The 12,161-nt window shown below is 38.9% G+C and overlaps 1 protein-coding gene across 1 annotated transcript; it reads right to left on the reverse strand.

The window, feature by feature from the left end:
• Positions 1 to 3,443: 3,443 nt before the first annotated feature.
• On the reverse strand, positions 3,444 to 7,512 carry myl10 (myosin, light chain 10, regulatory). The gene is made up of 7 exons (XM_067432794.1): positions 7,180 to 7,512; positions 6,331 to 6,417; positions 6,168 to 6,243; positions 4,367 to 4,471; positions 3,859 to 3,937; positions 3,728 to 3,776; positions 3,444 to 3,643 (listed from the first exon to the last, which is right to left on the reverse strand). Exons 1-7 carry the CDS (start codon positions 7,180 to 7,182, stop codon positions 3,539 to 3,541), a joined length of 504 nt encoding a protein of 167 aa, XP_067288895.1. The 5' UTR covers positions 7,183 to 7,512; the 3' UTR covers positions 3,444 to 3,538.
• Positions 7,513 to 12,161: the final 4,649 nt, after the last annotated feature.

Raw genomic sequence — 12,161 nt, forward strand, 5'->3', positions numbered from 1 at the left:
TGAGCCATCGGATTTCAACACTAATACCTTCATCTGTGTCTGAAGATGAACGGAGGTCTGACGGGTGTCCAACAACATTAGGGTAAGGAATTAATGACAGGATTTTCATTTTTGGGTGAACTAACCCTTCAAGGGTAGGGTTAAGGTGTGGTTTGGGGATGTAGCTCCACCCATCATGTCCACAGTAGGTCAAGAGAGGAGGAGCTGGAGCTCCAGAGGGGGGAGGGGCTGGAGGTAATGGCTCTGCAGTGAGTAGGCTCTGGTTTATTTAAAGGTGCAGTATGTAAGAATGACAGCTCGTGGTTGAAATGGGTACTGCAGTCCAACTTAAAAATATAGTTTGCCCCGCCCCTTCTTCCTCAGACTCTATGCCCATGCGGGTTGCCAGTTTGATGACAAGAGCGCCTCAATTGAGAAAAGAAGGCGAGGAGACTCACGCACTGTGATGATGAGTTGATTTATCTGCGTTTTAATGTGCTTCCGTTCATAGAGATGTTTTAACGGATGCCAAGGCTTTAAATCGGGTAGAATCTACGATCTCTGACCCAGTTTGTTTGCTGGCTATATGGTTGCAATAAGCTTTGTTTTCTGCCAACTGGCAACCTGCGGTGTCGAAATACTATTGGCTAAACTGGCAACGCGTGTTATCGCAAAACGAAAACAGACATTCTGAATTTTTCTGAGAAATGCGTATGTGAGACTTGTTTCCTAAATATCTGCAAACATGGTATTTTTATGCTTTAGTACAGTCAAAATCTTACATACAGCACCTTTAAAGTAATTACATTTATTAAAAGTAAAAAAGGGATTTCAGGAAATAAAGAAAATGCAATAAGAACGGTAAAAGTTCCAGTTCTGTTGTAGTTACGAACTATTTGACTATATATTTTTTAAACATGCACACATTCAATCTTTTTTTCATCTGCCAATTATATAAAAAGGCACAATGTTTCCTGTCACGTCAAATTCAGTTATGATTTACATACATAATGTAATATTTTTCATAAAATATGTCAAGTGGTTAGCATTACTCTATTACGGTTGGTTGCTGTAACAGTTAGCCCCGCCTTCTTTAATCTGATTGGCCATCATCTTACTCATTCTGACAGTGATGAGCGCTGAAACAGACCAGCCTAAAACTATAACATTTGACTTTTGTCATCCTAGCATCAAACAGATTGGTGTGTGATGGAGTGCAGCAATATTAAATATTGAGTGGCATAATTTGGACATTTGTAATTATTCTGTAATTACACCTCCACGACTATGGTGGTTACGGCCCTGGCCTGAGACCGAAACCATTTTGCAAATGTTTTGAAATATTCAAGTAATGTCAGCAGAACAAAAATATTATCAGATCTTGATTACAGATTATAAAGACAAAGACTGAATATCATACACCAATGAATCATTCACAGTAACACAGGAACATGCATCGACAATCAATGTCAACTTTACGTGTGTATTAACTAGGGGTGTAACAATATATCGCAGTACAAAAATGCAACAATATGAATTGTGGATGGTGACAATTGTACTATGAATAGTTACCATGTGAGGAAAAAACTGAGATTTAGTGTCAGTACTACATTAAACTGCTCTATCATGTTGAATATAATGTATAATATTGCAATAGAGGAATATTTGTGTCCTGATGCCAAATGTCTTGTTACCACTAAAAAGTGGGCTGAATTATTTTTAAATATATCTGGTCAGTGGCATATTTGTCTATAATAATTCTGTTTTCAGCTTCAGAATCATGAATATTTTTATTGTCCTGTGTATTAGGTTTCCGGCACCAAGTCCAAATCTATTAATTTCCACACCCAATGTAATACCAAATCTATTAATTTCCACACCCAATGTAATACCAAATTTTGCATTTTATTCAACAGTAACTTTTTTTGTTAACCTTTTAACGCATGTTAATAATATCGTATCATGATATGTATTAAATCATATCATGAGGGTATCGTTTCACCTCTAGTATTTACTGTAGTGTGTTTCTTTATGATGGTAAAATTGTGGTTTTAGGAATGGCAGGATATCTGGAGTAATTGATCGCCAAAGATGTTTTTCTTGATTTTACACACAAAAACCCCCCAGCATTTTTACACTATTCACTTCTTAATGATCTTTGTGGCATGAATAATGTTTTTATCAACCTGGAAATGTATGTATTGTCAGAAAGACTTTCCAGAAAACTAAAAAGGCACAGTTGTCACTTTTGTGACCCAGTTGTTTTCTGATCGATGACCTAAGGTGACCTCAAGCACATTATTATATATAGCCGTCTTAACTGTGGCTTTGTATGAAAACAATTCACATCTCAAAGCTCACAGCAAACAAAAAATACACTCCAATAGACGTTTAAAACCAAATTCAGGCCTTTGTCTGCGACGTCTAGCACAATGAGCTGTGTTTACACCTCTGCTCACCTGTTCTTATTCATGGAGCCGATCATTGAGTCGCTGGAAACCCAAAATGGCAGGACGCACCGAGGGCTGCTATTAATAGGGTCGTGGTGAATAGCCAGAGAGACACAAAAGGCCTGTTGACCTTGTTCGCAGCGCACCGTTCGACACGCCAGCGTGGCTTTAAGCTTATTGTTGTGCTTGAGCTTTTGTAATCCCCTCGGGAGGGAGCGAAATCTTTCCGAATCTTGGGCTTTTTCCTTGTTGTTGTGTTAAGAAAGAAAAAGTGTCTGAAGTGTGTGTTCAAAAAGTTTCCCACGGTAATGCTTTACGTTATTGAGAACCACTGAGATTGTTTGTATCTGACTTTTTTAAATAAAATTTTTATGGGAAACATTATTTATTTATTTGTGTTTATTTGTATCTCTCTCTCTCTCTCTCTCTCTCTCTCTCTCTCTCTCTCTCTCTGTATATATATATATATATTATATACACACAGCTCTGGAACAAATTAAGAGAGAAATTAAAATGGATTTCTCAATGTTAAGTGGTCTCTTAATTTTTTCCAGACCTGAGTGTGTATATATATATATAGTATTTTACTTTGTGACTTTTATAAATAACACTTTTATGAGAAATAGTATTTATTTTATGTATGTATTTATTTATTTTTTATTTGTACTTATTTTTTATTTGTTTTATTTTGTATTAGTTTGTTTTGTTTTAATGGGAAATAGTATTTATTTATTATATGTATTCATGTTTTTTATTTTTATTTATATTTATTTTATTTTTTATTTTATTTAATTCTTATTAGTTTGTTTCTTGTTTTTATGGGAAATGGTATTTAATTATTTGAATTCATGGATTTTTTTATTTGTATTTATTTAATTTTTAATTTATATTTATAAAATTGTATTTGTTTGTATTTATTTATTTATTCGTTTTGTTAGTTTGGTGTTAGTTGACAGTATTTTGCCGAGTTTAATCCCTCCAGTAACAACAGTTCCTAGGCTTTGATATGTTTTTTAAATCTCTTTATTGACAAAAGGCACAGGTACAGAGTTTCAGAAGAAGACGACACACAAATGTACAAACGTGGAGACACATGGGAAATGTAGTTTTTACTCCTGTTCCTTATCCTCTCCGTGGGTGATGACGTAGCACAGGTTTTTGTAGTCCAGGTTGCCAGCCACATCCAAGGGGAAGTTTGTGAACATCTGGTTGACCTAGGTAAAGTTTGTAAAAATGTTCTTGATTAATATGCATGTTCATCACCACCATCTCTGACAGAAGAAAGAAAAGTATAGTACCTCAGCCTCAGTAAATTTGTCAGCCTGGGACATGAGGTGATATTTAATCCTGGAAGGAGAGAAAAAAAAAATATATATATTCAATGCTGTGCATTTTGGACGTGTGCTATCGTTTGTGTAAATCTACGTACTCTTCTCCTTTAAGGATTCCTGTGCCCTCCGGGTCGAAGATCTTAAAGGCATTGAGAATAGTCTCCTCGGGGTCTGTACCTGTCAGTCACAGAACGGCAACAGATTATTGATTATTCTGTAGCAACAATGAGCCAAATATACTCGTATACACGTCAAAACCTTAAAGGGACAGTTCAGCCAAACATGGAAATTCTGTCATTATTTACTCGCTCTTAATTTGTTCCAAACCTGTATGAAAGTCTGAACACAAAAGAATGTATTCAGACATTCATACAGGTTTGGTACAACTTAATGGTGAGTAATTGACAGGATTTTCATTTTTGGCTGAACTGTCCCTTCAATTATCAAATTAAGTAATTTTTGGGGTTGCATTCAAAAGCCTACGCTTCTGAAGCTAAACTGTACAGTCCATATATCAGTATGCAGCGTGCCTGATGTCTGCTGAGTTGTGCATTTACATCTCATTAGCATGATTATCATTTCAATTCTGATAAATTTGATTCTTGCCTTTGAGCTTCTCTCCAAACATGGTGAGGAAGACGGTGAAGTTAATGGGGCCGGAGGCTTCCTTTAGCATCTCATCAAGCTCATCGTTGCCAACGTTGAGACGTCCTGCCAAACACACACACACACAGATATATACATTAATACAGAGTGCCACTTCCTATGAGAGTCGACTGTAATGTTTATAGATGTTCACTGCAAGAAATACTGTAATATGATCTGAAGCTGGATTGGAGAGATGAACGACAGACACACACTTTGCATGTTCACTTACTGATACAAATACTAATTTGGTGCAGTTTGCAGAGTCTGAGGTCACATAAAAAAATATGGGTTTTTGAAAACAACAAAAAACTCATTGTGCTAATAATATGATTTGTAATGATAAAAATATTTATATTATTTATAACAAACAAAAAACTAGATGTTTGGAGCCTGCTCTATATGAATTTATCTTCTGAATCTGTGCTATAATGACATTTAGGCTTCACAGCATTCAGTACGGAGCCTCTGTAATCCTTAGAAACAATACTCTTGTTGGTTCGACAGGATAAACACCTTTAAGTATCAGAGACCGTCAGTAAGGGATAATCCACAGCTAGTTAAGCATTAAATTATTTTCAAGGGTTAGTTCACCCAAAAATTAAAATTCTGTCATAAATTCCTCACCCTTTTTCATGTTTGGGTGAACTAACACTTTAAGGCACGACGTGGAGGCAAAGAACCGCACAACGCGAAGCGTGTGGATGCCTCCGCGAAGTGCATTAAAATAGTATAATGTACAGCTAGCCGTGGATTATCCAGTTTATACCGTGGTAATTTTTTCAATATTGACAACTGAAAGCTGTTGTTGATGTTTAAAGCGCAATATTTGACCGGAAAGGGTAGAACTGGCGGTTATTTTCGTCAGTTACGGCTCTAGCATTCCGCCCGCTTTGAATCAGACACAGGTAAAGTAGTGCGTGAGATTACATTCATTTGAATAAATGAATTATAGAATTTATTTGAAATTATCAGTAATTGAGAGAGAGAGAGAGAGAGAGAGAGAGAGAGAGAGAGAGAGAGAGAGAGAGAGAGAGAGAGAGAGATGCGTACCTGCGTCTTGTTAGCACCCCCTTTCCATTTAAAAACGAAGCTATGCCTTTAAAATAGCGATTATAACCCCTTTATTGCTGAGAAATATAATGTAGTGATCCAGTAGCTTAGCTAATTTATGACTTTAAGTCGCGGAACAGCGTTGATAACAAGTTTGTGTGAGTGACGACGTGATGCATGCATTTGTGTGCGCACTTCAATGAAAACAGCGCATTAAAGGTGCAGTGTGTAAGTTTTAGTGGTCTCTAGTGGTGAGGTTGTGAATTGCATGACCCACTGCTCACCCCTCCTTATCGAAGCACAGAGAAGCTACGGTGGCTGACACGGGACAAAAATAACGTTGTCTGAGACAGAGAGTGACTGTAGAGCAGTTTGTCCATTTAGGGCTACCGTAGAAACATGACGGCGCAAAATGGCGACTTCTCTGTAAGGTGACCCTCAGTGTGTGTAGATAGAAACGGCTCATTCTAAGGTAATAAAAACATAACAGCTCATTATATGAGGTCTTTATACACCACTGAAAACATAGTTATGTATATCATATTGCTCTTCTGTCAATAGAGCCTCATAAATACTACACACTGCACCGTTAATAGAGAACGGTGATTCAACTTTTGCATTTAACGGTTATATCTCACACCTTCCAGCCAATCAGAATGGAGTATTCAGACAGATCATAGTATAATTATTACACTATACAGTCATTTACCCAGAGCAGCAAATGTGTCCCTCAGGTCGTTTTTGTCAATAAAGCCGTCTCTGTTCTGGTCCATGATGGTGAAAGCCTATAGAGAAGCATTCAGATTTACAGAGGTAAGTCTCCAAAAATACGTCGAAGTAAAGCAAGTGATTGAATCCTGTAAGTGAGGCACCTCTTTAAACTCCTGGATCTGGGACTGCTCAAACATGCTGAACACATTGGAGCTGGCCGCTTCCTTCTTCTTGGCTTTCTTTGGTGCCTGGGAATCATTTAGATGGCTTTAAAAGTCATTTTGAAGCACATAAAACTTACAAATTCATGCAAAAATGACATGACCCTCAAAGATGTATGCCATAATACATTTGAATAAGTTTGACATTGAGAGCTGTCCCTATTCAAGTTCATCATGAAACACGATATATTGACTCCTGGAACAGACAATGCTAGTCACATTAATCAAAATGGTCATTTTTCAAATATATAACAATGCAATGAACCCTCAAAACCTTCCACTGCATGCACTTAACGTAAAATATAACATGCATGTTGTATTTTACGTTATAAAGTGCAATGGAGGATGCTTTTTCTTACTTAGTATTTTTGTCTTGTTTCTAGTCAAAATTTCAAAAAATTCATACAATTAAGAAACATTTACTAGACAAGAAAAATGTCTTGTTTTGGGGAAAAATAACTCAAAATGAAGAGAGTTTTTGTTTAAAATAAGCTAAATAATCTGCCAATGGGGTGAGTAATATAATGTTGTTTTAAGATTATTTTTCTCACCCCATTTGCAGATTATTTATCTTATATTAAGCAAAAACTCTTCATTTTGAGTTATTTTTTCCCAAAACAAGACAATAACTTTTGCTCGTCTAGTAAATGTTTCTTGTTTTAAGATGTTTCCAGTCCAAACATCTAAAAAAAGACAAAAATACTAAGTAAGAAAAGCTTTTTTTTGCAGTGTGCAAAACCAATTCGGTTCCCTGTAAAGATAGGACGAAGCAAAGACACGCAGGCCTACCATTGTGAAGAGCTTCTCTGGACTCTGTTCTTGGTCTCAAAAGCCTGAGGGACACTCAAACATCGTGGCTTTCCAGCTATATATTGGCACAATTGGCTTGACGGCCCACCTGTTCTATGTTTAGACAAAAGAGGAGGCACAACAGAAGAATGCTTGCCATATAGAGAATGGGTCCTGCCACCCTGCGGTTATTGTTTTGGGACAGATGCGCGGTGATGTGATCGGAGTGTGTGTGGGCTCTGCTATCTTAGGATCATTCGAAGCACCCTAACCCTCTAAGACTCTTCTACACCCTAATGTGTCGTTTAAAGACCGTGTGAAGCCGGCCAGCTTCTCACATCAGAGCGTTTGGTCAGATGTTCACACAGATTACTTTAATTGTTTGGTACATTGGTGATCAGTAGACACTTTTGACCAGAGCTGGACAGTCACTCAGCTCATTTACTCGAGTCCTGTACTTAAGAACACTTCTTGAGTATCTGTACTTTACTGGAGTATTATTTTTTCTGTAAACTTATGACTTTAGCTTCACTCCATCTGAAAGACAAATATCGTCCTTTTTACTCCACTACATTTCCATCAAGGTCCTCGAAGTCGAAAGTCGTTTCTGTCGCAGCTTTGAAAGATTTTTTTCTTCTTTAAAAGGTTTTTTGTTGTTGTTGTTTCAGACAGTCTATCAGCAATCTTTCTTATATTGTCATATACATTTTCTCAACTTTTTTGAACACTCAGAAGAATCAGTTCATAGCAAAATGGAAGAAGACGGTTCTTAGGCACAGTGTGTGCACCCATAGCCATACTTTGAAAGTATGTTAAAAAAAGTCAAGATTAGTTTAGTTGGCATACACTTGGTGCATGTCTTATAAAATATTAAAAATATAAACGTCTGGGAGAAAGAGAAGAGGAAAGTGTGAGAATATCAGATGTGTATCAGTGTATTGGATCCGTGCATTCGGCCTTAAAGTGACAGCGCTTTATAAAGAGCTTTGTAACTTTTCTACAAGTATTTAAATGAGTTTAAGTTAGTCGTGTGCTAGTGTGTCAGATGGAGCATCACTGACTGGCTTAAACCATGATGGCATAATGTGTATTTATACAACAATAATAATAAAATAATGCACTGACATAGAAAAGAAAATTAACTTTTCATACTTAAGTACTTTTGAAATCAAATACTTCTGTACTTTTACTTCAGTAAAAATCTGTTTTTACAACTTTCACTTGTAACGGAGTAATATTTAACTAGTAGTACTGTTACTTTTACTCTTTTACTTTTAAGTTGTGTACTCGGTCCAGCTCTGACCAGCTCACAGACAGGGCTTCAGATATGAGTCTGAGAATGTCACAGCGGAGAAGTTCGTTTTAGGTTTAAAAGTTTAAAACAGTATACCTCAGACTCGCATTTACTGCATTTTTATCACTTATTCTTCACATGTTCCAAATTCATTGCAACTATCTATGTTTCGCTTTATTTAAGGTGTCGTTGTTACAGTGTAATTATATATTTAAGTTCTGAGAAATATTAATTAAGTACATGTACTTACAGGGTTTGGTTTAATGGTTAGTTGCATGTAATTATGCATCATTTACTCTTATTTTATGGTAAGTACATATGTAACAAATTAACTATATATTTAGTTCAATAATGTTTTTAATTAATATTTTTATAGGATTTTATGATACTAAATTATATTCATGCTGTAGTTATAATCCATTTATTCATTTTTTGAGTGTACACCTGAATATCCATCCATCCATCCATCCATCCATCCATCCATCCAAGATTTAACTCATTATTTGTCGATAAGATGTAATTTAAGTTGATTGTACTTAAAAATTTAAGGCACCAACTTAATTTATATATATATAGTATATGGAACCCGTCCATTGTAATGCTGTCATTATATCATGTGAGTTGCAATCGATCACTTGGCTATAGTTCGGCATGCAACAATCATGAACAAATTGTTTCTACTTTGACTCCCATTATCTGTCGCGAACAATTGGTTTGAACAAAGGCCATTCTCAGCGCTACAAATATAGCCAGCCATCCCATACTCGCCAGATTTAAATGTGCTCTCACAAACAGCCGAGTAATGTGCCATCAGACTGCCGTAAATAATCTGCAGCTCTCCGGCACGACAGCAGGCTGTGTGTGAAGCTGGTTTTAGCTCAGACAACTGAACGAACACGGGCCAAAAGAGTGCGGAGGAGAACGGCATCATGGGATGTGAGGAATGTCGTTGTGATCTCCTGCTTGGCGTGTGTGTGAGTGTGAGTCTGTGTGTGTGTGTGTGTGTGTGTGTGTGTGAGAGAGTCTGTGTATGTGTGTGTGTGTGTGTGTGAGTGTGTGTGTGTGTGTGTGTGTGTGTGTGTGTGTGTGTGTGTGAGTGGCCTGGGAAATCCTACATTATGGGTAAAAAATGTCCCCACAAAGATGGCAATGTCCGAAATGCTTGTCCTTGTGGGGATATTTTTGGTTCCCATGAGGAAAACATCTTATAAATCATACTAAGTGATGTTTCCTGTGATGGGTAGGTTTAGGGGCAGTGTGTGTGTGTGTGTGTGTGTGTGTGTGTGTGTGTGTGTGTGTGTGTGTGTGTGTGTGTGTGTGTGTGTGTGTGTGTGTGTGTGTGTGTGTGTGTGTGTGTGTGTGTGTGTGTGTGTGTGTGAGTGTGTGTATGTGTGTGTGTGTGGAGTGTGCTGTGTGGCCATGTTAGGAGTGTGAGCGGCAGGTGGGGGTGAGAAGGAGTCAAGGTCTGCTTATGTGTTCAGCAATAACAGAACTGATCAGAGTCTGACGGGGAAGTGTCGCTCCTACAGCTGCTTCTGACTGTCAATCACATCATCCACATGTCCCTCAACAGGCCTACACACACACACACACACACACACACACACACACACACACACACACACACACACACACACACACACACAGACACACACACACACTGCCCCTAAACCTACCCATCACACACACACACACACACACACACACACTCTCTCTCTCTCTCTCTCTCTCTCTCTCTCTCTCACACACACTCTCTCTCTCATTATAACAGTGTATAGGAACTGCATTCACTTGAGTGTGTATTGTGTGTGTTGAGTGTGTGTGTGTGTGTGTGTGTGGTGTGTGTGTGTGTGTGTGTGTGTGTGTGTGTGTGTGTGTGTGTGTGTGTGTGTGTGCATAATGAGCTGCTGTTGTTGAGGTGATTTTTCCTGCAGATGGAGCAGTTTACCAGATAAATGAAGACGTTTCTAAACATGATATTCCCCCTCTTCAAAATACAGCTTATGAACTGGACAACTAATAAAAAAATAGATCTTTATGGCATACACAGAAAAATCATATTATGTGTAATTTATAGTCTAACCGGCAATGATTCAGGCACAGATAAAATGTTCACTAGTGTGTGAGGACACTATCGTTCATTTATTGGTCATTGGTTGAGCTGGTATTATAATTGTGTTAAAGTTAACAGCTGATTGGCTGATTGTAATCCATTACATCCCATAAGTTATCTGACATTATCAAGATGAGTTTGTTCAGTTTAACTCTGAGTTCGTCATAATTTATTAGCTTTTATAGTGAATAAACTGTGAGAAATGTCTGAATATATTTTGAATATCTTTTTATGATTGCAGACACCTGTCCATCGGTTCCACACACAGGTGTGTGTGTGTGTGTGTGTGTGTGTGTGTGTGTGATAACAGTCACACACATGCCCAGAACAATGCCCTCCTCACATCTCTGCTTGTCTCTTCATTATGTTCGCTTGCCATGTCTTTGCATCTCCATAATTAAAATCTAATCCTGCATGCCGACTTTTTAAACGAGGACTAGCCTCAAGAGGAGGCTTATTTGATTAAAAAAGGGGAAGGATAGAGGAGGGAGTCCTCCACAGCTCGGCAGGCAGGAGAGACAGCTCTTAATTGCGCTCCCATGAGGTGTGTGTGCGGCGGGGTGCGCAGAGGCTCCAGTGGGCCTGAAAACACACACACTCACACACACTCACACACTCACACACATACACACAGACCTCCAGAGGGCCGGCTCTCCGGCACGGCTGTCCCAGAGAAGGGAACCGAGGGGAGGAGCGCTTATGAGGAGCCACGGGACTCTCACTCCGCCCTGCAGGGTCTGATCTGAACCCCTCCTCTCACTCTCTCTCTAAGTGTGTGTGTGTGTGTGTGTGTGTGTGAATCAGGGTCTGATCTGAACCCCTACTCTCACTCTCTCTCTAAGTGTGTGTGTGTGTGTGTGAATCAGGGTCTGATCTGAACCCCTACTCTCACTCTCTCTCTAAGTGTGTGTGTGTGTGTGTGTGAATCAGGGTCTGATCTGAACCCCTCCTCTCACTCTCTCTCTAAGTGTGTGTGTGTGTGTGTGTGAATCAGGGTCTGATCTGAACCCCTACTCTCGCTCTCTCTCTAAGAGTGTGTGTGTGTGTGTGTGTGTGTGTGTGTGTGAATCAGGGTCTGATCTGAACCCCTACTCTCGCTCTCTCTCTAAGAGTGTGTGTGTGTGTGTGTGTGTGAATCAGGGTCGGATCTGATCCCCTCCTCTCGCTCTCTCTAAGAGTGTGTGTGTGTGTGTGCGTGTGTGTGTGTGTGTGTGTGTGTGTGTGTGTGAGAGAATCAGGGTCTGATCTGAACCCCTCCTCTCACTCTCTCTAAGAGTGTGTGTGTCTGTGTGCGTGTGAATCAGGGTCTGATCTGAACCCCTCCTCTCGCTCTCTCTAAGAGAGAGAGTGTGTGTGTGTGTGTGTGTGTGTGTGTGTGTGTGTGTGTGTGTGTGTGTGTGTGTGTGTGTGTGTGTGTGTGTTAATCAGGGTCTGATCTGAGGAGTGTGTGTGAACAGAACCGGATCAACAGAACGAATAGGAACGTAACCCTGGAATCCGGCTGCGTAAATGAAGGTTAATTGCTCATTGTTCACTTGACTTTCCTCCACAGCTCCTGGTTTATTTATTGCTTTA

The sequence above is a fragment of the Pseudorasbora parva genome, chromosome 23 (genome assembly GCF_024679245.1).
Source record: "Pseudorasbora parva isolate DD20220531a chromosome 23, ASM2467924v1, whole genome shotgun sequence".
NCBI lineage: Eukaryota > Metazoa > Chordata > Actinopteri > Cypriniformes > Gobionidae > Pseudorasbora > Pseudorasbora parva.

Bases quoted from the DNA above. Each gene is read 5' to 3' on its own strand.
- myl10 (XM_067432794.1), bottom strand. The intron at 6,244-6,330 runs GTGCCTCACTTA...GCTTCTCTATAG, and splicing joins AGATCCAGGAGTTTAAAGAG to GCTTTCACCATCATGGACCA. The intron at 3,938-4,366 runs GCAAGAATCAAA...TGTGACTGACAG, and splicing joins GTTTGGAGAGAAGCTCAAAG to GTACAGACCCCGAGGAGACT.